This window comes from Anser anser (assembly GCF_964211835.1).
Source record: "Anser anser genome assembly, contig: HAP1_SCAFFOLD_269, whole genome shotgun sequence".
NCBI lineage: Eukaryota > Metazoa > Chordata > Aves > Anseriformes > Anatidae > Anser > Anser anser.
In genome coordinates this window covers 54,039-80,413 of record NW_028153923.1, presented here as the reverse complement: position 1 = coordinate 80,413, position 26,375 = coordinate 54,039, and the positions used below count along the sequence as shown (strand labels likewise).

Sequence of the window (26,375 nt, the reverse complement as noted above, 5' to 3'; positions counted from 1 at the left end):
AAGCATTTTGATAAAGGAGGAAAAAAATGAAGAGGAGGTAGAAGAAAAGGAAAAGTAAAGAGAAGAGGAAGAGAAGCAGATGTATAGAAGGAGTGAAGGAAAGGAAGGAAGCATGAAGAAACTGTAGGATGAATGAAATAAGTAAGAGAAAAGGAAATAAGGAACTGAAAGAATGAAAGAAGGAACTGGAAGAGAGGTAGAGAACAAATGAAGAAATAATCTGAGAGAAAGAAAGAGAGAAGAAAGAAGTCGAGAAGAATGCAGGCAAGCAAGAAGCAAGCAAGACAGAGAGTGGAAGAGAAACAAAGGAGGGAAGAGCCAGGGAAGGAAGGAAAGGAAGCAAGAAAGAAATGAAAGGAAGGAAATTTAGGAAAATACGGAAAGGAAGGAAGCAAAGAAGCAAAGCCGGATAGAGGAAAGAAATGAAAGTTGGTTAGTAGTGAAGGAAGGCAAGAAGACGTTCAGAAGAAACTAGGGAAGCAAGAAAGCAAGCAAGACAGAGAATGGAGTAGAAGCAAAGTAGGGGGAAGATTGGAAAAACAAGCAAGTGAGGAAGAGGAGCGTCCGTCGGCGTGGTGCGTGCAGGGCTGGGAGCCGGTCGGTGTGCGGGGAGCGGCGTCTGGAGCGCAGCGCTGCGGGGCTGTTGCCCCCTCGTTAGCGCTGCTGTCTCGGCCTGTGCTGGGCTCGGTGGCGGCGCCGTCGCCGTGGTGTGTCCCGCGAGTGCCGGGGGCGTCCCGCGAGTGCCGGGGGCGTCCCGCGAGTGCCGGGGGCGTCCCGCGAGGCGGGGGCGGCGTCGCTGCCGTGCTGGCGGCGGCGGGCGCGAGTGAGGCGGCGGAGCACACGGTGTCGCTGCAGGCTCAGGAACGGCGCGGGAGCGGCGGGAGGGCGGCTCCGCCCCGGGGCGGCGGGAAGGGCGGCTGTGCGCGCGGGGGGAGCGGCGCGGGGCGGGCAGGAGAGCGGCGGCGGCGGCGGCGGGAGCCGTGCGGGGCGCGGGCGGCGGCGGCGGCCATGGCGGTGTGCGTGCGGGCCGTGGTGCGGGTGCTGGTGCTGCAGGCGGCCTGGGCGCTGGGCGGCGGGCAGGTGCGCTACTCGGTGCCGGAGGAAGCCAAGGGCGGCACGGTGGTGGGTCGGCTGGCGCAGGACCTGGGCCTGGAGGCGGGCGAGGCGGAGGCGCGGCGGCTGCGGCTGGTGGCGCAGGGCCGGCGGGCGAGCGTGGAGGTGAGCGGGGCGAGCGGGGCGCTGGTGGTGAGCTCGCGGCTGGACCGGGAGGAGCTGTGCGGGAAGAGCGCGCCCTGCGCCCTGCGCCTGGAGGTGCTGCTGGAGCGGCCGCTGCGCGTCTTCCACGTGGAGGTGGAGGTCACCGACATCAACGACAATGCCCCGCTCTTCCCCGCCGCTCTGGTAAACCTCAGTTTATCGGAAAACTCGCCTCCCGGTTCCCGTTTCCCGCTGGAGGGCGCGTCGGATGCGGATATCGGAGCCAACGCGCAGCTCTCCTATACCCTCAGCCCCAGCGAGCACTTCGCCCTGGATTTGCAGCGGAGTGAAGAACATCTTGAATCGCTGTTCCTGGTGCTGACGAAAGGTCTGGACCGCGAGTCTCTGGCCGAGCACCGTCTGTTGCTGACGGCAAGTGACGGGGGCAGGCCGTCGCTGACGGGCACGGTGGAGCTGGTGGTGTCGGTGCTGGATGCGAACGACAACGCGCCCCAGTTCAACCAGTCGGTGTATAAAGTGCGGCTGCCAGAAAACTCGGCGGAGGGGACTCTCGTGGCGCACGTGGGTGCCACAGACCCGGACGAGGGAATTAATCACGAATTTTCCTTCAGCATCGTCAGTTCAGTTCCTGCTGCCAAGAGAGATGTCTTCAGCATTGAACCGCAGACAGGGGAAATCCGTCTGCGGGACCACTTGGACTTTGAAGAAGTGCGCTTATACGAGTTACAAATCGCGGCGAGAGACAAGGGCGTTCCGCCTTTATCAGGGCACTGCAAGGTGGTGGTGGAGGTGCTGGACGTGAACGACAACGCGCCCGAGGTGTGGGTGACGTCGCTGTCGGTGCCGGTGGCCGAGGACGCGTCGGTGGGGACGGTGGTGGCGCTGCTGAGCGTGTCGGACCGGGACTCGGGGGCGAACGGGCGGGTGCGGTGCGCGGTGTGGCCGCCGTCGCCGTTCGGGCTGGTGGCGACGTTCGCGGGCTCGTACTCGCTGGTGCTGCGGGAGGCGCTGGACCGGGAGCGGGTGTCGGAGTACGAGGTGGAGGTGCGGGCGGAGGACGGCGGGGCGCCGCCGCTGCGCGCCAGCCGCGGGCTGCGGGTGCCGGTGTCGGACGTGAACGACAACGCGCCGGCGTTCGCGCAGGCCGTGTACACGGTGCTGGCGCGGGAGAACAACGCGGCGGGCGCGGAGCTGGCGCGGCTGTGGGCGCGGGACCCGGACGAGGCGGGCAACGGGCGCGTGAGCTACTCGGTGGCGGAGGGCGGCGCGGGCGCGGGGTCGGGGTCGGGGTCGGGGCCGGGGTGGCGTCCGGCGTCGAGCTACGTGTCGGTGGACGCGGAGAGCGGGCGGCTGTGGGCGCTGCAGCCCCTGGACTACGAGGAGCTGCAGGTGCTGCAGTTCGAGGTGCGGGCGGTGGACGCGGGCGAGCCGCCGCTGTGCGGCAACGCCACGGTGCAGCTCTTCGTGGTGGACGAGAACGACAACGCGCCGGCGCTGCTCCCGCCTGCCGGCGGCGGGCCGGGGCCCTGGGCTGCGGGCGAGGCGTCGTCGTCGTCGTCGTCGGGGTCGCTGTGGGCGTGGGCGGCGTGGGGGGCGCCGGCGGGGCAGGTGGTGGCGAAGATCCGCGCGGTGGACGCGGACTCGGGCTACAACGCGTGGCTGCGCTACGAGCTGTGGGAGCCGCGGGGCAAGGGCCCGTTCCGCGTGGGGCTGTACAGCGGCGAGGTGAGCACGGCGCGGGCGCTGGAGGAGGCGGACGGCCCGCGGCAGAGGCTGCTGATCGTGGTGCGGGACCACGGGGAGCCGTCGCGCTCGGCCACGGCCACGCTGAGCGTGTCGCTGGTGGAGGGCGCCGAGGCGGCGCTGGCGGCGGCGGGGGCGGTGTCGGCGGGGGCGGGGCTGCGGCCGGCGGCGGGCGCGGAGGGCGGCGCGGCGGCGGCGTCGGCGGCGTCGGCGACGAACGTGTGGCTGGTGGTGGCCATCTGCGCGGTGTCGAGCCTGTTCCTGCTGGCGGTGGTGCTGTACGGGGCGTCGCGCTGGGCGCCGCGGGCGGCCGTGCTGGCGGGGCCCGGGCCGGCGACGCTGGTGTGCGCCAGCGAGGTGGGCAGCTGGTCGTACTCGCAGCGCCAGAGCCGGAGCCTGTGCGTGGCGGACGGCGCGGGCAAGAGCGACCTGATGGTTTTCAGCCCCAACTGCCCGCCGCCGCCCGGCCCCGCGCCGAAGGAGCCGCCGCAGGAGCCGCCCGCTCTCCTGGACACGGTCAGTGCCACTCGCCCTCCTCTCGCCCCTTAATCTTGCCCGCTTTCTCTCCCTCGTCTTTTCTTTCTTCATTGCCCATGTCCTCGCTCTTTAGTCTTGTCCTCTTCCTCTGCCTAACCTTACCTGTCCCTGCTCCTTCCCCTGCTCCTAGCCGCCCCCTCGAGGGGGTTGTGGCAGCCGGGCGCAACCCCCGGGCCCGTGGCCGCTCGGTGCTCGTCAGGTGCTCGAGCTGCGAGTGCCAACAGTGCTGTGGCCAGGGTCTGTGCCCCAGCATGGGGCCTGTCAAGGGCTGGTGTACTTGGATCCCCCCTCCTGCTGCCGGGACAGGGCTCTTCTGGACACCTGTTGTGCTGTACAGGGTCAGCTGTGAAATCTTCTCTGCATGCATGATGGTGGAAAGTCATTCTCATGGCTGATACCTATGGTTCCTGAATATTGGTGTCTTACTTCTTCTCACACAGTTACAAATGGGACACGGGGCCGGTGAGCACCGTTGGTGTCTGTTCAACTGGTTCTAGTTGTGGCCATGTATGCCTGGTCCTATTATTGTGGTACAGGCAGCATATTACTGTCTGTAATCAGCTGATGGTGGCTTTTGCATTGTTGTATTTTATCTCCAAGATCTCCTCATCTCTTGCTTTGGGACATCTTATTGAAAGCAGCTGTTCAGTATCTGAGTTTTTCTCAGAGAGAATGAAATCTGCCAATTTTCATTAGAGCTGTCACAACATGGTCTCTGCAAGTCCTGTTGGTCACTGGTTTGAAGCATTTCTGCTTGAGACTGTTGAAGGACTGCAAGACAGGAAGAGTCAGTCTGGTGGTGACTGTCCATCAGGCACTATTGAAAGCCCTTTAAGTAGCTGAATGACAAGCCTGCTATTGTCATTGTGCTCTGTTTTGTTTTTGTTCTTGTTGAGAACTTTGTGTGTTTTGATTGTCCTGTCAAGAAGAAATGACGAAGGTGACACTTAGGTCTTTAGGCTTTTCTGACTGTTGACTTGTATTCCTTGTCAGGGAAGTGGCATGTCACACAGAGCCCTGCTTAGAAGTTGTTACAAAGAGTCTGCCAGACATGGTGGATTTAGTACCATTGGAATATTTTTCATTTTTTGTAGCTGTCATTGATGGGAAGGGTCTGTGAAAGCTGGAGTGATCCTTGGGGTGGGAAGGGAAATCATGTAATCAGGTGGAGTTGAATGTGGCAATGGCAGTGAATGGGACCTGGCCATTTCCTGATGTGAGCGATGAACTTGTAAAGGATCTGCATTGCATGCCGTAACCGAAGAAGAAGAGACGCGTACTTGTGTTAAGAACACACGTCCCAGAATGGTGGATCATGGGTGTCTAAAGCAAAGCCTGAGGAAGTATCGTCCCAGAGTATTGCTGTGGAAGACCCTTTCCCAGGCTCCAAGAGACGTGATTTGAAGGTCTTCCTTAACTTGAGACAATATGTGGTGTTGAAATGGTCTGGATGTCATTTGAGGCATAATGCCTTTCATCAGTTGTGAATCTCTCTTTCTCCTCTGGGACATGTTGAATGAGAAGGAAAAACTTCAGGCATCACAGAGCAGTGGACCAGGAAGTGGACGGGGTGATTTCCCTCGAGGCAGGGATGTGTTGTCCTTGTGTGGAGGGCTGGAACTGCATTAGATCAGGTTGCAGAGGGCCTTGTCTTGTGCAGGTCAGAATATGTGAAAGGAAGGCATTTTGACTCCCTCCCTTTCCTGCTGTTGCATGGATTCTGTGTAGAGTTGCAGTTGCTTGTGATCACCATGTCTCTGCTCTCTGCAAGCCATGCTTGTGTCCCCTGTCTTTTTCTATGCGCATTGAAAGTATACCAAATTTCACTCTCTTTACCACCAGAAAGTTGTTTGTAAAGGGGAAGATGCATCTGAAATCATGTTATACTTTTCCCTTTATGAGTATGCCGCTAGAGTGCTTTGGAGTACAGAGGTAGAAGAGCACAGCCAGAGGTCAAGGCAAGAAGGAAACTGGTTTGAAGCATGAACCAAGGTGTTTTGTTTGAGAATGGCTTCAGAGGATCTGACTGTGCCAGTTGTATGCATTCTGCGGTGACCGGCCTCGCTTGTGTCCCTGGAGTGCTGGTGAATGTGGTGTGATTGTTTCCTTGTGCCCAGCTCATGCTCATTACAGCTGGATGCAGTTGGTGGGGTGTCTGATGCTCACAATACAGCAATGTTGGAGTCTTGCTCCTTCACACAGAGAGCTGGTAATGGAACATGAGATAGGGGAGCACCTTTGGTGTTTGTTCAACTCGTTCTTGTATTCTACTGCTGTTGGTTTTATGGACTTACAATCCCCTTATGTGTAATCCTCTTACTTTTTTTTTTCTTTTTTAATTTTCACATCTCTGTTGGCGTGCATCCAAGAGGTCCTCAGCTCCTGGTTTGGAACATCTTACTGAGGCTAGTTGTTCAGTATCTGAGGTTTTCTCTGACAGAATAAAACCAATACCCATTTTGCTTCGAGCTGTCATGACATGAGCTCCACAAATGCTGTTTCTTTTTGTTGTGCAGCATTTACACCTGAGATTGCTGAAGGAGTTCAAGACATGAAGGGTGGTGATGGTGGTCCTGCAGACACTATTCTTTGTCATTCAGTGTGCCCTTGAAACCTTTCTAACGAAAATGTCTTTGGTTGGTTGGTTGTTGTTTTTTTTGGTTGGGGACCTTGTGAAATCTTCTTGCCATGTGTGGTTCCAGAAAGGTGCCTGAAACTGCAGAGCTGCTGGAGTTGTGATGTTGAGACATTACTCAGAAATGCATTCCATTGAGGCACATGAAACAACTGTACTCTCATCTTTGCCTGTTTGTGGCCTTTCATTCCTGACCAGAGAAATGGTTTGACATACGGTGTCCTGATTTCACGTGCTTTCAACATTGGCATTCACAGCCAGCCCCTTCAAAATCCCCAGAAGTTTTCATTGGAAGATGTAACACATGCATGCATAGAGTTGATGTTATCCATAAGAGTGCTTTGCTTGTCAACATCTGGGGTGTTCTTTCACAAAATGAAATGAGCACCCATTGCCTTTTGGGCTGTCACACCATCACCTTTAGAAATCGTGTTGCTCATCCCCCTGTAATGTTTGCATCTGAGATTGCTGAAGCACTGAAAACTGGAAGGGTCAGCTGCAGAGGATGTGCTGGAGACAGTGTCTATGTGATACTGTTTGTATGCTTCTCTGTGGTGCTTTCATTCATGGGAAGGTTCTGCAAAAGCTGGAGTCAGCCTTGGGGTGTGGCGAGCAAGTGTGGTATCTGGTGGAGGTGAACATGTCAGTGGCACTGAGTAGGACCGGGCCATTTTGTATGTTCCCAGGATGATCTTGAGCAGGGTGATCTTGCCTTGTGTTTGCTTGCAACTTGCTGGAAGCTGATGTTTTCCTGGGATGACCTCCCTTTTTGCAGTGGAAGTGAATGCCGAGGACCTTAAGGAACCTCATGCTGAAGGTGACACGTGGACATCCATGGTTCCCTTGCTGAGAGCAGGACGAACACTGCATTTAGATGAGGCTGGTCAGGGTCTCATCCTGTCAAGGTCTGTGTGTCTCCAAGGAAGGCTATTTGTGTCAATCCCTGGCCCAGTGTTCCAGGGCCTCCCCAGGTTCTACGTAGAGTTTTTTTTTTTTTCTGCCCACTTGGTTTTCGTTCATCTCACTGTTCTGTACCATGGGCCTGGCTTTGCAGCAGTCTGGCAGATGGCCTTTGACTCCTGTGTTCCTGAGCATGAGGAGTGGTGGCTCCACCAGGAGCTGCTGTAAACATTTTCCATCGGTCCAGCTTTCTCTGTTTAACACTGAGATTGCAGAGCCAGTGCATAACCTTGCAAGTGCCGTTTGTGAATTGGGGAAGAGCCTGGCAATTGTGGGAGAAGGCGAGGCTCTGCAGAGGGTGATGCTCAGAGGTGGGTTTGGAGCTGGATTGTGTCGGTGGGGTGGAACATTGTTCAGGTGTTGTGGCAGTGATTTTGTGAGCAGCACAGAGAAGTGGTGGGCATTCGATTGTGGGGAGGGTGGTACTGAGCAGGAAATGAGCCTTGTGTGTGGGAAGTGGTTGCAACCGGAGTGTGGCATTGGCCAAGAAGTGTGGAGAAGGGAAAGAAGTGCTGTCTGTGTTTATGATGTTGGAAAAGGTTGTGTTTCGATGAAGGGGAATGGGATCCTTTGGTTTTCTTCTCTCCTGCGTGACAGCTTCCTGTTTGATAGCTGTGTCATGGAGCACCTCACACTCTCCCATGACTGAGGAGCTTTTGCTAAGCTCGATGATTTCTGTTCAGTCCAGCTTCCCTAGAAATCACTGAAGACTTTAAATGAGACTTTCCCTTTTAAACCAGTTCTCCATTGTCCTGGTTCCAGTTAGGACAGAGTTAATTTTCCCTCATAGTAGCTGGTAGGGTGCTATGTTTTGGATTAGGATGAGAAGAGCGCTGATAACATGCTGATGTTTTAATTGTTGCAGAGCAGCGTTTACACCAGGCCAAGGACTTCTTGGCTTCTCGCTCTGTCCTGCCAGCGGGCAGGCTGGGGGTGCAGCAGGAGCTGGGAGGGGACAGACCCAGGACAGCTGACCCAAACTGGCCAAAGGGGTATTCCATACCATCTGACGTCATGCTAAACAATATATAGGGGTGGCTGGCCGCGGTGGGGGGTCGGCTGCTCGGGGATAGGCTGGGCATCGGTCAGCAGGTGGTGAGCAATTGCATTGTGCATCACTTGTTTTCTTACACATTATTATTATTAATACCATTATCATTATCACTATTATTATTATTATTGTTATTGTTATTATTATATTCCTGTCTTAATAAACTGTCTTTATCTCAACTCACCGGCTTCACTTTCCCGTTTCTCTCCCCCATCCCAGAGAGGGAGGGGGGAGGGTGAGCGAACGGCTGTGTGGTGTTTAGCTGCCAGCCGGGTTAAACCACAACATCCATGCATGAATCTATTCATTTTTCTGAGCAAGCAACCACTGATGCTGCCCGTAAGTTGTTCATATGCAAAAAAAAAAAAAATGTTTGAGAGACAGATGTATGTATTTTTTTCTGTTAAAAAAAATGAGTGAAAGACTCACCTGAGCTATATGGAGGTCTTGGAGCCTGTTTGAAGTGGGCATCCAGGTCGTCTGGTGTGCGGTGGCTCATCAGAGAAATTCCTGGGGAGACATGGTCCTCATGAGTGCTAAGGGATGCTGTACAGAGCAGAATGGAAGGCGGCAAGGAAGAGGAAGAAGAGGTTTTGCCTCAGAGCATGTCTGAGCTAGCTTGGAAGAGAGGTGCAGGCATTTGGAAAGCATTTTGATAAAGGAGGAAAAAAATGAAGAGGAGGTAGAAGAAAAGGAAAAGTAAAGAGAAGAGGAAGAGAAGCAGATGTATAGAAGGAGTGAAGGAAAGGAAGGAAGCATGAAGAAACTGTAGGATGAATGAAATAAGTAAGAGAAAAGGAAATAAGGAACTGAAAGAATGAAAGAAGGAACTGGAAGAGAGGTAGAGAACAAATGAAGAAATAATCTGAGAGAAAGAAAGAGAGAAGAAAGAAGTCGAGAAGAATGCAGGCAAGCAAGAAGCAAGCAAGACAGAGAGTGGAAGAGAAACAAAGGAGGGAAGAGCCAGGGAAGGAAGGAAAGGAAGCAAGAAAGAAATGAAAGGAAGGAAATTTAGGAAAATACGGAAAGGAAGGAAGCAAAGAAGCAAAGCCGGATAGAGGAAAGAAATGAAAGTTGGTTAGTAGTGAAGGAAGGCAAGAAGACGTTCAGAAGAAACTAGGGAAGCAAGAAAGCAAGCAAGACAGAGAATGGAGTAGAAGCAAAGTAGGGGGAAGATTGGAAAAACAAGCAAGTGAGGAAGAGGAGCGTCCGTCGGCGTGGTGCGTGCAGGGCTGGGAGCCGGTCGGTGTGCGGGGAGCGGCGTCTGGAGCGCAGCGCTGCGGGGCTGTTGCCCCCTCGTTAGCGCTGCTGTCTCGGCCTGTGCTGGGCTCGGTGGCGGCGCCGTCGCCGTGGTGTGTCCCGCGAGTGCCGGGGGCGTCCCGCGAGTGCCGGGGGCGTCCCGCGAGTGCCGGGGGCGTCCCGCGAGGCGGGGGCGGCGTCGCTGCCGTGCTGGCGGCGGCGGGCGCGAGTGAGGCGGCGGAGCACACGGTGTCGCTGCAGGCTCAGGAACGGCGCGGGAGCGGCGGGAGGGCGGCTCCGCCCCGGGGCGGCGGGAAGGGCGGCTGTGCGCGCGGGGGGAGCGGCGCGGGGCGGGCAGGAGAGCGGCGGCGGCGGCGGCGGGAGCCGTGCGGGGCGCGGGCGGCGGCGGCGGCCATGGCGGTGTGCGTGCGGGCCGTGGTGCGGGTGCTGGTGCTGCAGGCGGCCTGGGCGCTGGGCGGCGGGCAGGTGCGCTACTCGGTGCCGGAGGAAGCCAAGGGCGGCACGGTGGTGGGTCGGCTGGCGCAGGACCTGGGCCTGGAGGCGGGCGAGGCGGAGGCGCGGCGGCTGCGGCTGGTGGCGCAGGGCCGGCGGGCGAGCGTGGAGGTGAGCGGGGCGAGCGGGGCGCTGGTGGTGAGCTCGCGGCTGGACCGGGAGGAGCTGTGCGGGAAGAGCGCGCCCTGCGCCCTGCGCCTGGAGGTGCTGCTGGAGCGGCCGCTGCGCGTCTTCCACGTGGAGGTGGAGGTCACCGACATCAACGACAATGCCCCGCTCTTCCCCGCCGCCACCAAAAACCTCAGCATCGCGGAACTGTCGCTGCCGGGGTCCCGTTTCCCGCTGGAGGGCGCGTCGGATGGGGATATCGGAGCCAACGCGCAGCTCTCCTATACCCTCAGCCCCAGCGAGCACTTCGCTCTGGATTTGCAGAAAACGGAGGATGATACCGAGTCGTTATTCTTGGTGCTGAGGAAAGGTCTGGACCGCGAGTCTCTGGCCGAGCACCGTCTGTTGCTGACGGCGAGAGACGGGGGCAGGCCGTCGCTGACGGGCACGGTGGAGCTGGTGGTGTCGGTGCTGGATGCGAACGACAACGCGCCCCAGTTCAACCAGTCGGTGTATAAAGTGCGGCTGCCGGAAAATACTGAAATGGGCACTTTTGTGCTCAGAGTAAATGCCACGGATTTGGATGAGGGCAGCAATAGGAACATCTCTTATTCTCTTCAGAGCTTGTTTCCTCAGGATGGAAGAGACGTGTTTGGAATTCACAAAACGAGTGGAGAGATTTATCTGAGAGGTTCCTTAGATTTTGAGGACGTTGGGGTGTATCGCATACAAGTGGATGCAAAGGACATGGGAAACCCACCCCTGTCGGGTCACTGCAAGGTGGTTGTGGAGGTGTTGGACGTGAACGACAACGCGCCCGAGGTGTGGGTGACGTCGCTGTCGGTGCCGGTGGCCGAGGACGCGTCGGTGGGGACGGTGGTGGCGCTGCTGAGCGTGTCGGACCGGGACTCGGGGGCGAACGGGCGGGTGCGGTGCGCGGTGTGGCCGCCGTCGCCGTTCGGGCTGGTGGCGACGTTCGCGGGCTCGTACTCGCTGGTGCTGCGGGAGGCGCTGGACCGGGAGCGGGTGTCGGAGTACGAGGTGGAGGTGCGGGCGGAGGACGGCGGGGCGCCGCCGCTGCGCGCCAGCCGCGGGCTGCGGGTGCCGGTGTCGGACGTGAACGACAACGCGCCGGCGTTCGCGCAGGCCGTGTACACGGTGCTGGCGCGGGAGAACAACGCGGCGGGCGCGGAGCTGGCGCGGCTGTGGGCGCGGGACCCGGACGAGGCGGGCAACGGGCGCGTGAGCTACTCGGTGGCGGAGGGCGGCGCGGGCGCGGGGTCGGGGTCGGGGTCGGGGCCGGGGTGGCGTCCGGCGTCGAGCTACGTGTCGGTGGACGCGGAGAGCGGGCGGCTGTGGGCGCTGCAGCCCCTGGACTACGAGGAGCTGCAGGTGCTGCAGTTCGAGGTGCGGGCGGTGGACGCGGGCGAGCCGCCGCTGTGCGGCAACGCCACGGTGCAGCTCTTCGTGGTGGACGAGAACGACAACGCGCCGGCGCTGCTCCCGCCTGCCGGCGGCGGGCCGGGGCCCTGGGCTGCGGGCGAGGCGTCGTCGTCGTCGGCGGGGTCGCTGTGGGCGTGGGCGGCGTGGGGGGCGCCGGCGGGGCAGGTGGTGGCGAAGATCCGCGCGGTGGACGCGGACTCGGGCTACAACGCGTGGCTGCGCTACGAGCTGTGGGAGCCGCGGGGCAAGGGCCCGTTCCGCGTGGGGCTGTACAGCGGCGAGGTGAGCACGGCGCGGGCGCTGGAGGAGGCGGACGGCCCGCGGCAGAGGCTGCTGATCGTGGTGCGGGACCACGGGGAGCCGTCGCGCTCGGCCACGGCCACGCTGAGCGTGTCGCTGGTGGAGGGCGCCGAGGCGGCGCTGGCGGCGGCGGGGGCGGTGTCGGCGGGGGCGGGGCTGCGGCCGGCGGCGGGCGCGGAGGGCGGCGCGGCGGCGGCGGCGACGGCGTCGGCGACGAACGTGTGGCTGGTGGTGGCCATCTGCGCGGTGTCGAGCCTGTTCCTGCTGGCGGTGGTGCTGTACGGGGCGTCGCGCTGGGCGCCGCGGGCGGCCGTGCTGGCGGGGCCCGGGCCGGCGACGCTGGTGTGCGCCAGCGAGGTGGGCAGCTGGTCGTACTCGCAGCGCCAGAGCCGGAGCCTGTGCGTGGCGGACGGCGCGGGCAAGAGCGACCTGATGGTTTTCAGCCCCAACTGCCCGCCGCCGCCCGGCCCCGCGCCGAAGGAGCCGCCGCAGGAGCCGCCCGCTCTCCTGGACACGGTCAGTGCCACTCGCCCTCCTCTCGATCCTTAATCTTGCCCGCTTTTTCTCCCTCGTCTTCTCCTTCTTCATTGCCCGTGTCCTCGCTCTTTAATCTTGCCCTCTTCGTCTCCCTTACCTTCTAGGTCCCCGTTTCCGTCCTCTCCTTCCCCCCCCCCCCCCCCCCCCGTCCCCTCGAAGCGGGTTTGGCAGCTGGGCGCAGCTCCCAGGCCCATGGCCGCTCGGTGTTCGTCAGGTGCTCAAGCTGCATGTGGCCTGGGTCTTTGCCCCAGCTCGAGTCCTGCCAAGGGCGGCTGTACTCGGATCCCCCCTCCTGCTGCCGGGACAGGGCCCTTCCTCTGGTGTAGCTAGAGTACCTGAAGACTTGCTGATGAATGTTTTCTTCATGCTTTTGGTCAAGATGTGGTGGTGGAGGGGTTAGCTGTGAAGTCTTCTCTACATGCATGATGCTGGAAAGTAGATCTATCTGATGCTGGTGACACAGTGATGCTGGTTTTTTGCTCCTTCTCACCCACGGTTTGAAATGGGATGTGTGGCAGCTGAGCACCATTGGTGCCTGTTCGACTTCTAGTTGCGGCCACGTACGCCTTGTCCTATTCCGGCTATTGTCTTTAATCAGCTGATGGTGTTAGTTTACCATTTGCATCTCTGTGTTTGCGTCTCTAAGCTCTCTTCAGCTCCTGGTTTGGAACATCTTACCTATGTGAACTGTTAAGTATCTGAGCTTTTTCTCAAAGAGAATACAATTAATGCGGATGTTTATTGGAGCTATCATGACATGGGTTCCATAAATGCTGTTGTTTACTGGTGTGTAGCATTTCTGCACAAGATTGCTGAAGGACTGCAGGCCATGAGGAGTCAGTCCGGTGGTGAAATCCCACCAGACAGTATTCACTGCCTTTTAAGACTCTGAACGCAGAGTGTGCTGTTGTTGTTCTGCAGTTTGCTGTTGTTTTTTTTGAGACCTCTGTCTTCCTGTGTTTTAATTGTTCACTCAAGAATTGATGATGAAGGTGACACTTGGGCCTTTGGGCTTTTCTGACTGTGGAGTGGTGTTACTGGTCAGGGAAGTGGCATGTCACACACTGTTCTGTTTTCTTTCAAAGAACCCCAAAGAAGGGTCTGTGAATGGTGGAGTGAGCCTTTGGGGTGAGAGGAGAAGGTGTGTAATCAGGTGGAGGTGAATGTGGCAATGGCACTAAATGGGACTTGGCCATTTCCTGATGTGATCCATAACCTTGCCATTTTCAGATCTCTGCTGTTTGCAAGCCATACCAGTGTGGACTTGTTTTTTTCTATGCCCCTTTATGTCTGTGCCCCAGAGAGGGGCTTTGAAAGGACTGGAGTGCGCAGAGCATTGCTCCTGCTGCTGGGAGAAGATGAGATGAGATGAGATGAGATGAGATGAGATGAGATGAGATGAGATGAGATGAGATGAGATGAGATGAGATGAGATGAGATGAGATGAGATGAGATGAGATGGCTGAAGGAGCTCAAGACATGAAGAGTTGTCTGCCTGTGAGAGTTCAGCAGGCACTACTCACTTCCTTTGGGGCTACGGAGGTCAGAGTGTGCTGATATCAGATGTGGTTTCATGCCCCAAAGTCTTTCCTCCTGTTGCCTGATTCTCCTGTGAAGGCGACATGATGCAAGGTGACGACTGGGACTTGAGGGTTTTCTCTGTCCGTTGTGTAAGCAGCTCCACTTTGGTTCTCACAGTGAAGTTACCATGAAAGGAGAAAAGGCAGTTTAGCCTTTCCCTGTTGCCTCTAATCCTATTCAGTAAAGCTAGTACTTGAAAGCTTTCTGATGAATGCATTGCGTGCAGGTTGTTTTGGAAGGGTAACGTGTCAAATCTTCTTGGTCTGTGTGGTTCCAGCAGGCGGTCTTAGTTCCTACATCTGTTGGTGTTGAGATGTCGTTGCCTTGCTCAGAGATGTTTTCCATGGAGGAAAACAGAATTATTACTTGTTTGACTTTACCTGTTTGTGGACTTGTGTTGTCGGCCAGAGAAATGGTTTGACATACGGTGTCCTGTTTTGACGTTCTTTCAACACGTACATCAATAGCAGCCAATGCCTCACAAAATCTTGGAAGTCTTCTTTGCAAGAGAAGGTACCAAATCCATCCTGAGGTTGTTAACCTCAGCTGAGATTGCTGAGGTTGCTATCGTAGATAACAAGTCTCTCACAGAAGTCGCTATATCTCATGGAATGATATCAATGTCTCTTGCTGCTAGAGCTGTCATGACATCACCGTTTGAAAGAGAGTTACTCTTGTAGTGTGTTGCACACTGGCCTGCTTTGATGTTCTTTCAGAGTCTGCCAGACACTGTGTGTATGGATCCATTGGCATGGTTTTGCAGTTTTCAGAGCTGTCATTGATGGGAAAGGTCTGTGAAAGCTGGAGTGAACCGTGGGGGGAAGGAAAAGTGTGTCATCTAGTAGAAGTGAATGTGTCAATGGCACTTAACGCGACCTGGCCATTTCCCGATGTGAACCATGACCACTGGGGCAAGTCCCACTGCTTCAGGGAAAAGGAAATGAATAGCCTGCATTGCATGCCATAACAAAACAGGAAGAGGCGTCTACATGTGTTGAAAACACGCATCCCAGAAAGGGGGATCAAGGGTGCCTAAAGTAAATCCTGAGGCAGAATGGGCCCAGGGTGTTCCTGGGCAAGACCCTTTCCCAGACTCCAGTATTTAAGGTCTTCTGTAACTCGAGAATGGTATGTGCTTTTGAAATGCCCAGAATGTCGTTTGAGATTTATGCCTTGTGAGTATATCCCATGTATCAGTTGTGAATCCCTGTCTCTCATCCGGGACGTGCTGAATGAGAAGGAAAAATTTCAGACATCGCAGAGAAGTGGACCAGGAAGTGGAGTGGGTGATTTCCCTCGAGGCACGGATGTGTTGTTCTGTGAAGGGCTGAAGTTGAGTTAGATGAGGTTGCAGAGGGCCTTGTCTTGTGCAGGTCAGAATACGTCAGGGGAAGGTATTTTGACTCCCTCCCTATCCTGCTGTTGCATGGCTTCCTTGTAGAGTTGCAGTTGCTTGTGATCACCATGTTTCTGCTCTGTGCAAGCCATGCTTGTGTCCCCTGTCTTTTTCTATGCACGTTGAAAATAGACAATATTTTTTCACTCCCTTTACTACCAGAAAGTAGTTTGTAAAGGGAAAGATGTATCAGAAATTATATTATATTTTACCCCAAATGAGCATGTATTTGTGTAGTTTTCTATACGTAGAAGAGCACTCCACATGATCAGGGAAGGAACAGAGAACTGTTTTATTGCCTTAGCCAAGGTGTTTTGTTTGAGGACAGCTTCAGAGGATCTGACTGTGCCAGTTGTACGCATTCTGCGGTTACTGGCCTCTCTTGTGTCCTGGGAGTGCTGGTAAATGTGGTATGATTCTTTCATTGTGCCCAGCTCATGTTCATTACAGATGGGTGCAGTTGGTGAGGCGTCTGGTGCTCATGAGACAGTGATTTTGGATTGTTCCTCCGTCTCACACAGAACTGGTAATGGCCCATGAGATAGATGAGCACCTTTGGTAGTTGTTATAGTAATTCTTCTTGCATTGCATTGCTGTTTGTTTATGGATTTCATGCTTGCCCGTATCCAAGAGCTTCTCAGCTCCTGGTTTAGAACTTCCTTCCTGAAGTTCGTGTTTTCCAGGGTGCAGGATAGAATATGTGAGAGGACAGCGGGGAGAAGAGGACTTACACACTGTGCTCGATGGCTCAGAATATCCAGAAATTCAGCTGTGAGCTCTTTCTGAGGATGAGAGGCAGCGTATTATTCATGCTGCCCCACATTTGCCTTGCTCTCTGTATTTGGAGGCTTTACCTGGTGATTTCCCTATGTATACCCATCCTTCATATAGAGGAAGCTTGAGTAAGCTGAGAGCACGGCAGCATGATTTATGTAGGATGGCACCTGGGGAGGCATCCAAACAAGTGACTGGAGAAATCAAGGCCACGTGTGGAGAACAATGAGCATCCTGAGGGCCCTGTGTAGTCGAGTTCTGCATGTCCTCACTCCCTGTTGTTGTGATGTTCCTGCTTATGAAGACATCTGCCATAGGTGCCTTTAATCATGTCTGCCTGAACATTGAGCTTTTCCAACTAATGATGTTTCTGCTTGAGTTGTCTCAGAACATCCCCGAGATCATTCCTCTGCTCGTATTCTTGGGAGGGACAGGAAGAAGTGCTGTCTGTATTCTCAGTGTTATCCAGACCTTGTGGTCCAATGAATTGGAATGAGATCCTTTGGTTTTCTTCTGTCCTATAGTGAAAACATCCCACTCTGTTGTTTTACTTCTTTCACGTTGGAAATATGCTGGTTAAGGTGGATGGCATATAGTCTGCTGAGCTGTGGCTGCTGCCAGAGAGCAGACACTTGGGCAGTTGGCCGTGAGTGTGGGTGCTGGTTCAGAGTGGATGTTGTCCTTGAGAGAATGTCATTGGCTTTCAGGTGTCCCTCTCACTTCCCGTGTGATAGCTGTGTGGCGGGGAGCACCACACACTCTTCCATGATTGGGGAGCTTTTGCAAAGCTTGATGATTTCTGTTCTGTCCAGTTTCCCTAGACATCTCTGATATCTTGGAATGAGAATGTCCCTTTTAAACCAATTCTGCATCCATGAATCTATTTTTTTTTCTTGACAGGCAACCACTGGACAACTGGGAAGTCATTCATATGCACTTGCGTTGTTTTTGAATTGCTAAGAAATGTGTTCCAGGGAGACACATGAAACAATTGTACTTTCCTCTTTGCCTGGCTGTGACCTTATTTTTCCCCCTAGAGGAATGCTTTGACACGCGGTGTCCAACTTGCTGTGATCCATTGGCATTCACAGCCACCCCCTTCAGAAGCCCCAGAATGCTTCATTGCAAGAAGAAGTAACACATACATGCATAAAGTTGACATCATCCGTAAAAGTGCTTCTCTCATCAACATCTGGGGTGTTCATTAACAAATTGAAATCAGCACCCATTGCCTTTTGGGCTATCACAGCATCACCTTTAGAAATTGTGTTCCTAATCCACCTGTAATGTTTGCATCTGAGATTGCTGAAGCACTGAAAACTGGAAGGGTCAGCTGCAGAGGGTGTGCTGGAGACAGTGTCTATGTCATTCTGTTTGTATTTTTCTTTGTGGTGCTTTCATTCATGGGAAGGTTCTGCAAAAGCTGGAGTCAGCCTTGGGGTGTGGCGAGCAAGTGTGGTATCTGGTGGAGGTGAACATGTCAGTGGCACTGAGTAGGATTGTGCCATTATGGATGTTCCCAGGATGATCTTGAGCAAGGCGATTTTGCCTTGCGTTTGCTTGCAACTTGCTGGAAGCTGATGTTTTCCTGGTATGACCTCTCTTTTTGCAATGGAAGTGAGTGCCGAGGACCTTAAGGAACCTCATGCTGAAGGTGACACGTGGACATTCGTGGTTCCCTTGCTGAGAGCAGGAGGAACACTGCAGTTAGAAGAGGCTGGTCAGGGCCTCATCCTGTCAAGGTCTGTGTCTCTCCAAGGAAGGCTATTTGTGTCAATCCCTGGCCAAGTGTTCCAGGGCCTCCCCAGGTTCTGTGTAGAGTTTTGTTTTTGTCTGCCCGCTTGGTTTTCGTTCGTCTCACTGTTCTGTACCATAGGCCTGGATTTGCAGCAGTCTGGCAGATGGCCTTTGACTCCTGTGTTTTTGAGCATGAGGAGTGGCGGCTCCAGCAGGAGCTGCTGTAAATGTTGTCCATCGGTCCAGCTTTCTCCGTTTCCATCTGGGATTGCTGAGCCAGTGCAAAGCCTTGAGAGTGCCATTTGTGCAGGGGGAAGAGCCTGGCAGTGGTGGGAGAAGGCGAGGCTCTGCAGAGGGTGATGCTCAGAGGTGGGTTTGGAGCTGGATTGTGTCGGTGGGGTTGAGCAACGTTCGGGTGTTGTGGTAGTGATTTTTTGAGCGGCACAGAGAATGGGTGGGCATTTGGCAATGGGCAGGATGATACTGAGTAGGAAATGAGCCTTGTGTGTGGGAAAAGGTGATGCTGGGTGGAATCCAGAGTGTGGCATTGACCAAAAAGTGGGGAGGAGGGGAAGAAGTGCTCTCCGTGTTCATGATGTTGGCAAAGCTCGTGTTTTGCTGAAGTGGGAATGGGATCCTTTGGTTTTCTTCTCTCCTGCACGATGGCTTCCTGTGTGATAGCTGTGTGTCATGGAGCACCTCACACTCTCCCATGACTGGGAAGCTTTTGCTAAGCTTGATGTTTTCTGTACAGTCCAGCTTCCCTAGAAATCACTGAAGACTTTAAATGAGACTTTCCCTTTTAAACCAATTCTCCATCCATGAATCTATTCCTTTTTCTGAGCAAGAAACTATTGATGCTGCTGGTAAGCTGTTCCTATGCAAAAACTATGTGTTTCAGAGACAGATGTGTTTAGTTGTGTTTCCTTTATGTTGGATGGACTCAACATTGCCTGGGGAATGCCTGTAGGTTTGCAGCCTTCCGGTGAATATGTGGACACCAGCAGAACAGTTTCTCTCAGTGGCAACAATTCCTTCCCCTGGTGTCTGCCTGGAGTAATGAATAGAGGAAATTTCTAAGGAGGTATGATGTGGTGGGTGTAATCTTTGTGCACTTGACTTCCTCCAGTGTGTGTATATGCATAGTTGGTGTTGGTGGAGATGGTGGGTTTCTTCTAGCAGGGCTCATTCCAAAAATGAACGAGTGTATGGGAGCAGTGTGTGGTGTCCAGTGATTTCAGAGGTGTCCCACATCTGAAGGAAATTTTTCCATCCAGCTTCCCCAGAAATCTCTGAGAACGTTCATTAAAGTTGTTCTTTATAAGCAATTCTCCTGTCATGGAAATCCTTCTTTTTCTAAACAAGCAAGCACTGATCCTACAGGTTAGTGGATCGTACTCAGAGAAGATGTGTTGAAGCGAGCAATGCATGGCTTTTTGTTATTTAACTGCAATATCATCATGTTGGATGGACAGAACGTAGCCTGTGTAATGGCTGTAGATTTGGAGCAGCAGAGCACCGCTGCCTGATCTTGTTCCTCTCCTGTTGCTTTACATCTCAGTGTGAACATGCAGCAGGACAGTCATGAAAGGTTGCAGTTTGTGAAAGTGAGTGAAAGACTCACCTGAGCTGTATGGAGGTCTTGGAGACTGTTTGCAGTGGGCATCCACATCCTCTGGTGTGCAGAGGCTCATCAGAGAAATTCCTGGGGAGACATGGATCAAGCATCTTCCTTGAGGTGTGTGGGAGTGCGAGAGAGCTATGGTTGCCCCGTGCTTTTTCCCGTTTTTAACGGATTTGTGTGAAGGGGTGTGCTGAGTTTGAGCTGCCCAATGAAAGACACACCTGAGCTGTTCGGAGTCTTTGGAACCTGTTTGCAGTGGGCATCCAGGTCTCCTGGTCTGTAGCAGCCCATGCAGAGGAGAATGAGTTCTCAGGGAGAGTAATTCCTGAGGTGATGTCTTCCTAATGAGTTCTGAGGGACGCTGAACAAGGCTCAGCCAAGGTGGTGAGGAACAGGGAAGAGAGGTCTTACCTAAGAACATATCAAAGCGTGATGGGAAGAGTGGTGCAGGCATTTGGAAAGCGTTTTGATAAAGCAGGGAAAAAAAAAAGAGGAAGAGGAGAATGAAAAAGGACAGAGAAGGAGGGAAAGTGAAAGGCTCTGAAGGCTAATGCTGGGAAGGTAAAAAAGTGAAAAGTGAAGTGGAGAGGAAGAGAAATTAATGGATAGAAGGAGAGAAGGAAAGAAAGGAAGCGGGAAGATATTGTAAGAATGAAAGAAGGAATTGACAGAATGAAAGAAGGTACAAAGAGATGGAAGTATGGAATAGAAAGAATGAAAGCAGGAACAGGTTGAATGAAAGAAAAAGAAAAAAAAAAGAATTAATGTAGAGCTAAACTGAAAGACGTTTCAGAGAGAAGGAAAGAAGTGAAAGAAGGAAAAGGGAGAAAAAATGAAAATGAAAAAGAATTATGTATGCAGAAGAATGCATGCAAAAGAAAGCATGCATGAAGAAGAATGCATGCAAGAAAGAAGCAAGCTGTAAAGCAAGCAAGATAGAGAATGGAGGAGAAACAAAGGAGGAGAGAGATGAGAAAGAAAGGAATGAAGCAAAGAAGGAAGCAGGAGCCTCTGTCTACATGGTGTGTGCAGGGCTAGCAGCCGGTCGGTGTGCAGGGAGCGCTGGTTGCAGTGCAGTGAAAGTGAGTGAAAGACTCACCTGAGCTTTGTGGTGGTCTTAGAGCCTGTTTGCAGTGGGCATCCACATCCTCTGGTGTGCAGTGGCTCATCAGAGTAATTCCCGGGGGAACATGGTCCTCCTGAGTGCTAAGGGATGCTGTACAGAGCAGAATGGAAGGCGGTGACGAAGAGGAAGAAGAGGTCTTGCCTCAGAGCATGTCTGAGTTTGGTTGGAAGAGTGGTGCAGGCATTTGGAAAGCATTTTGATAAAGGAGGAAATAAATGAGGAGGAAGAAGAAAAGGAAAAGTAAAGAGGAGAGGAAGAGAAGCAGATGTATAGAAGGAGTGAAGGAAAGGAAGGAAGCATGAAGAAACTGTAGGATGAATGAAATAAGTAAGAGAAAAGGAAAGAAGGAACTGAAAGTATGAAAGAAGGAACAGGAAGACAGGTAGAGAACGAATGAAGAAAGAATCTGTGAGAAAGAAAGAAAGAAGGAAGGAAGACATCGAGAAGAATGCAAGAAGCAGGGAAGAAGCATGCAAGAAGCAAGCAAGACAGAGAATGGAAGAGAAACAAAGGAGGGAAGAGCCAGGGAAGGAAGGAAAGGAAGCAAAGAAAGAAGTGAAAATAGGAATCTTAGGAAAAGAAGGAAAGGAAGGAAAAAAGAAACAAAGACAGAAGGAGGAAAGAAGTGAAAGAAGTAAAGTGAAAGAGGGAAAGAAGACGTCCAGAAGAATGCAGGCAAGAACCAGTCAGGAAAGCAAGCAAGACTGAGAACGGAGTAGAAGTAAATGAAGGAGGGAGACGGGAAAAGCATGCAAGCAAGCGAGGAGGAGCGTCCGTCGGCGTGGTGCGTGCAGGGCTGGGAGCCGGTCGGTGTGCGGGGAGCGGCGTCTGGAGCGCAGCGCTGCGGGGCTGTTGCCCCCTCGTTAGCGCTGCTGTCTCGGCCTGTGCTGGGCTCGGTGGCGGCGCCGTCGCCGTGGTGTGTCCCGCGAGTGCCGGGGGCGTCCCGCGAGTGCCGGGGGCGTCCCGCGAGGCGGGGGCGGCGTCGCTGCCGTGCTGGCGGCGGCGGGCGCGAGTGAGGCGGCGGAGCACACGGTGTCGCTGCAGGCTCAGGAACGGCGCGGGAGCGGCGGGAGGGCGGCTCCGCCCCGGGGCGGCGGGAAGGGCGGCTGTGCGCGCGGGGGGAGCGGCGCGGGGCGGGCAGGAGAGCGGCGGCGGCGGCGGCGGGAGCCGTGCGGGGCGCGGGCGGCGGCGGCGGCCATGGCGGTGTGCGTGCGGGCCGTGGTGCGGGTGCTGGTGCTGCAGGCGGCCTGGGCGCTGGGCGGCGGGCAGGTGCGCTACTCGGTGCCGGAGGAAGCCAAGGGCGGCACGGTGGTGGGTCGGCTGGCGCAGGACCTGGGCCTGGAGGCGGGCGAGGCGGAGGCGCGGCGGCTGCGGCTGGTGGCGCAGGGCCGGCGGGCGAGCGTGGAGGTGAGCGGGGCGAGCGGGGCGCTGGTGGTGAGCTCGCGGCTGGACCGGGAGGAGCTGTGCGGGAAGAGCGCGCCCTGCGCCCTGCGCCTGGAGGTGCTGCTGGAGCGGCCGCTGCGCGTCTTCCACGTGGAGGTGGAGGTCACCGACATCAACGACAATGCCCCGCTCTTCCCCGCCGCTCTGGTAAACCTCAGTTTATCGGAAAACTCGCCTCCCGGTTCCCGTTTCCCGCTGGAGGGCGCGTCGGATGCGGATATCGGAGCCAACGCGCAGCTCTCCTATACCCTCAGCCCCAGCGAGCACTTCGCTCTGGATATGAAATCTTCAGATGATGGTAGGAAGTCGCTGTTCCTGGTGCTGACGAAAGGTCTGGACCGCGAGTCTCTGGCCGAGCACCGTCTGGCGCTGACGGCGAGTGATGGGGGCAGGCCGTCGCTGACGGGCACGGTGGAGCTGGTGGTGTCGGTGCTGGATGCGAACGACAACGCGCCCCAGTTCAACCAGTCGGTATATAAAGTGCGGCTGCCAGAGAACTCGGTGGAGGGGACTCTCGTGGCGCACGTGGATGCCACAGACCCGGACGAGGGAATTAATCACGAATTTTCCTTCAGCATCGTCAGTTCAGTTCCTGCTGCCAAGGGAGATGTCTTCAACATTGATCCGCAGACGGGGGAAATCCGTCTGCGGGGCCCCCTGGACTTTGAAGAAGTGCGCTTATACGAGTTACAAATCGCGGCGAGAGACAAGGGCGTTCCGCCGTTGTCGGGGCACTGCGAGGTGGTGGTGGAGGTGTTGGACGTGAACGACAACGCGCCCGAGGTGTGGGTGACGTCGCTGTCGGTGCCGGTGGCCGAGGACGCGTCGGTGGGGACGGTGGTGGCGCTGCTGAGCGTGTCGGACCGGGACTCGGGGGCGAACGGGCGGGTGCGGTGCGCGGTGTGGCCGCCGTCGCCGTTCGGGCTGGTGGCGACGTTCGCGGGCTCGTACTCGCTGGTGCTGCGGGAGGCGCTGGACCGGGAGCGGGTGTCGGAGTACGAGGTGGAGGTGCGGGCGGAGGACGGCGGGGCGCCGCCGCTGCGCGCCAGCCGCGGGCTGCGGGTGCCGGTGTCGGACGTGAACGACAACGCGCCGGCGTTCGCGCAGGCCGTGTACACGGTGCTGGCGCGGGAGAACAACGCGGCGGGCGCGGAGCTGGCGCGGCTGTGGGCGCGGGACCCGGACGAGGCGGGCAACGGGCGCGTGAGCTACTCGGTGGCGGAGGGCGGCGCGGGCGCGGGCGCGGGGTCGGGGTCGGGGCCGGGGTGGCGTCCGGCGTCGAGCTACGTGTCGGTGGACGCGGAGAGCGGGCGGCTGTGGGCGCTGCAGCCCCTGGACTACGAGGAGCTGCAGGTGCTGCAGTTCGAGGTGCGGGCGGTGGACGCGGGCGAGCCGCCGCTGTGCGGCAACGCCACGGTGCAGCTCTTCGTGGTGGACGAGAACGACAACGCGCCGGCGCTGCTCCCGCCTGCCGGCGGCGGGCCGGGGCCCTGGGCTGCGGGCGAAGCGGCGTCGTCGTCGTCGTCGGCGGGGTCGCTGTGGGCGTGGGCGGCGTGGGGGGCGCCGGCGGGGCAGGTGGTGGCGAAGATCCGCGCGGTGGACGCGGACTCGGGCTACAACGCGTGGCTGCGCTACGAGCTGTGGGAGCCGCGGGGCAAGGGCCCGTTCCGCGTGGGGCTGTACAGCGGCGAGGTGAGCACGGCGCGGGCGCTGGAGGAGGCGGACGGCCCGCGGCAGAGGCTGCTGATCGTGGTGCGGGACCACGGGGAGCCGTCGCGCTCGGCCACGGCCACGCTGAGCGTGTCGCTGGTGGAGGGCGCCGAGGCGGCGCTGGCGGCGGCGGGGGCGGTGTCGGCGGGGGCGGGGCTGCGGCCGGCGGCGGGCGCGGAGGGCGGCGCGGCGGCGGCGGCGGCGGCGTCGGCGACGAACGTGTGGCTGGTGGTGGCCATCTGCGCGGTGTCGAGCCTGTTCCTGCTGGCGGTGGTGCTGTACGGGGCGTCGCGCTGGGCGCCGCGGGCGGCCGTGCTGGCGGGGCCCGGGCCGGCGACGCTGGTGTGCGCCAGCGAGGTGGGCAGCTGGTCGTACTCGCAGCGCCAGAGCCGGAGCCTGTGCGTGGCGGACGGCGCGGGCAAGAGCGACCTGATGGTTTTCAGCCCCAACTGCCCGCCGCCGCCCGGCCCCGCGCCGAAGGAGCCGCCGCAGGAGCCGCCCGCTCTCCTGGACACGGTCAGTGCCACTCGCCCTCCTCTCGCCCCTTAATCTTGCCCGCTTTCTCTCCCTCGTCTTTTCCTTCTTCATTGCCCGTGTCCTCGCTCTTTAGTCTTGTCCTCTTCCTCTGCCTAACCTTACCTGTCCCCGCTCCTGCCCCCGCTCCCAGCTGCTATCTCAAAGTGGTTGTGGCAGCCGGGCGCAACCCCCGGGCCTGTGGCCGCTCGGTGCTCGTCAGGTGCTCGAGCTGCGATTGCTGACAGAGCTGTGGTCTGGGTCTGTGCCAGAGCGCGGGTCCTGTCGTGGGCTGTTGTGTTCAGAGCCCCGCTCCTGCTGCCAGGACAGGGCCCTTCTAGAAACCTCTCGTGCTGTACAGGGTCAGCTGTGAAGTCATCTCTTCATACGTTATGTCTGATACCTATGGTACCTGAATATTGATGTCTTTCCTTCTCACACACTGTTACAAAGGGACATGGTGCAGGTGAGCACCGTTGGTGTCTGTTCAACTTGTTCTAGTTGTGGCCATGTATGCCTGGTCCTATTATTGTGGTACAGGCAGCATATTACTGTCTGTAATCAGCTGATGGTGGCTTTTGCATCATTGTATTTTATCTCCAAGATCTCCTCATCTCTTGCTTTGGGACATCTTATTGAAAGCAGCTCTTCAGTATCTGAGTTTTTCTCAGAGAGAATGAAATCACAGCCAATTTTCATTAGAGCTGTCACAACATGGTCTCTGCAAGTCCTGTTGGTCACTGGTTTGAAGCATTTCTGCTTGAGACTGTTGAAGGACTGCAAGACAGGAAGAGTCAGTCTGGTGGTGACTGTCCATCAGGCACTATTGAAAGCCCTTTAAGTAGCTGAATGACAAGCCTGCTATTGTCATTGTGCTCTGTTTTGTTTTTGTTCTTGTTGAGAACTTTGTGTGTTTTGATTGTCCTGTCAAGAAGAAATGACGAAGGTGACACTTAGGTCTTTAGGCTTTTCTGACTGTTGACTTGTATTCCTTGTCAGGGAAGTGGCATGTCACACAGAGCCCTGCTTAGAAGTTGTTACAAAGAGTCTGTCAGACATGGTGGATTTAGTACCATTGGAATATTTTTCATTTTTTGTAGCTGTCATTGATGGGAAGGGTCTGTGAAAGCTGGAGTGATCCTTGGGGTGGGAAGGGAAATCATGTAATCAGGTGGAGTTGAATGTGGCAATGGCAGTGAATGGGACCTGGCCATTTCCTGATGTGAGCGATGAACTTGTAAAGGATCTGCATTGCATGCCGTAACAGAAGAAGAAGAGACGCGTACTTGTGTTAAGAACACACGTCCCAGAATGGTGGATCATGGGTGTCTAAAGCAAAGCCTGAGGAAGTATCGTCCCAGAGTATTGCTGTGGAAGACCGTTTCCCAGGCTCCAAGAGACATGATTTGAAGGTCTTCCTTAACTTGAGACAATATGTGGTGTTGAAATGGTCTGGATGTCATTTGAGGCATAATGCCTTTCATCAGTTGTGAATCTCTCTTTCTCCTCTGGGACATGTTGAATGAGAAGGAAAAACTTCAGGCATCACAGAGCAGTGGACCAGGAAGTGGACGGGGTGATTTCCCTCGAGGCAGGGATGTGTTGTCCTTGTGTGGAGGGCTGGAACTGCATTAGATCAGGTTGCAGAGGGCCTTGTCTTGTGCAGGTCAGAATATGTGAAAGGAAGGCATTTTGACTCCCTCCCTTTCCTGCTGTTGCATGGATTCTGTGTAGAGTTGCAGTTGCTTGTGATCACCATGTCTCTGCTCTCTGCAAGCCATGCTTGTGTCCCCTGTCTTTTTCTATGCGCATTGAAAGTATACCAACTTTTTCACTCTCTTTACCACCAGAAAGTTGTTTGTAAAGGGGAAGATGCATCTGAAATCATGTTATACTTTTCCCTTTATGAGTATGCCGCTAGAGTGCTTTGGAGTACAGAGGTAGAAGAGCACAGCCAGAGGTCAGGGCAAGAAGGAAACTGGTTTGAAGCATGAACCAAGGTGTTTTCTTTGAGAATGGCTTCAGAGGATCTGACTGTGCCAGTTGTATGCATTCTGCGGTGACCGGCCTCGCTTGTGTCCCTGGAGTGCTGGTGAATGTGGTGTGATTGTTTCCTTGTGCCCAGCTCATGCTCATTACAGCTGGATGCAGTTGGTGGGGTGTCTGATGCTCACAATACAGCAATGT

At 55.7% G+C, this 26,375-nt stretch overlaps 3 protein-coding genes across 3 annotated transcripts; all 3 read left to right on the top strand.

Moving 5' to 3' along the window:
* Positions 1 to 444: 444 nt before the first annotated feature.
* LOC310891152 (protocadherin alpha-2-like) lies at positions 445 to 8,060 on the top strand. Its single transcript, XM_083853440.1, is given in 2 exon segments — positions 445 to 3,491; positions 3,493 to 8,060. Coding segments are annotated over 2 exon segments (2,562 nt in total). The 5' UTR covers positions 445 to 1,008; the 3' UTR covers positions 3,572 to 8,060.
* Positions 8,061 to 9,227: 1,167 nt separating this feature from the next.
* LOC310891149 (protocadherin alpha-6-like) lies at positions 9,228 to 12,394 on the top strand. The gene has a single exon (XM_083853437.1). The coding sequence runs from the start codon at positions 9,798 to 9,800 to the stop codon at positions 12,294 to 12,296; it is 2,499 nt and encodes an 832-aa protein (XP_083709563.1). The 5' UTR covers positions 9,228 to 9,797; the 3' UTR covers positions 12,297 to 12,394.
* A 5,666-nt stretch (positions 12,395 to 18,060) lies between these two features.
* LOC310891142 (protocadherin alpha-2-like) lies at positions 18,061 to 24,538 on the top strand. Its single transcript, XM_083853430.1, is given in 2 exon segments — positions 18,061 to 24,205; positions 24,207 to 24,538. Coding segments are annotated over 2 exon segments (2,565 nt in total). The 5' UTR covers positions 18,061 to 21,719; the 3' UTR covers positions 24,286 to 24,538.
* Positions 24,539 to 26,375: the final 1,837 nt, after the last annotated feature.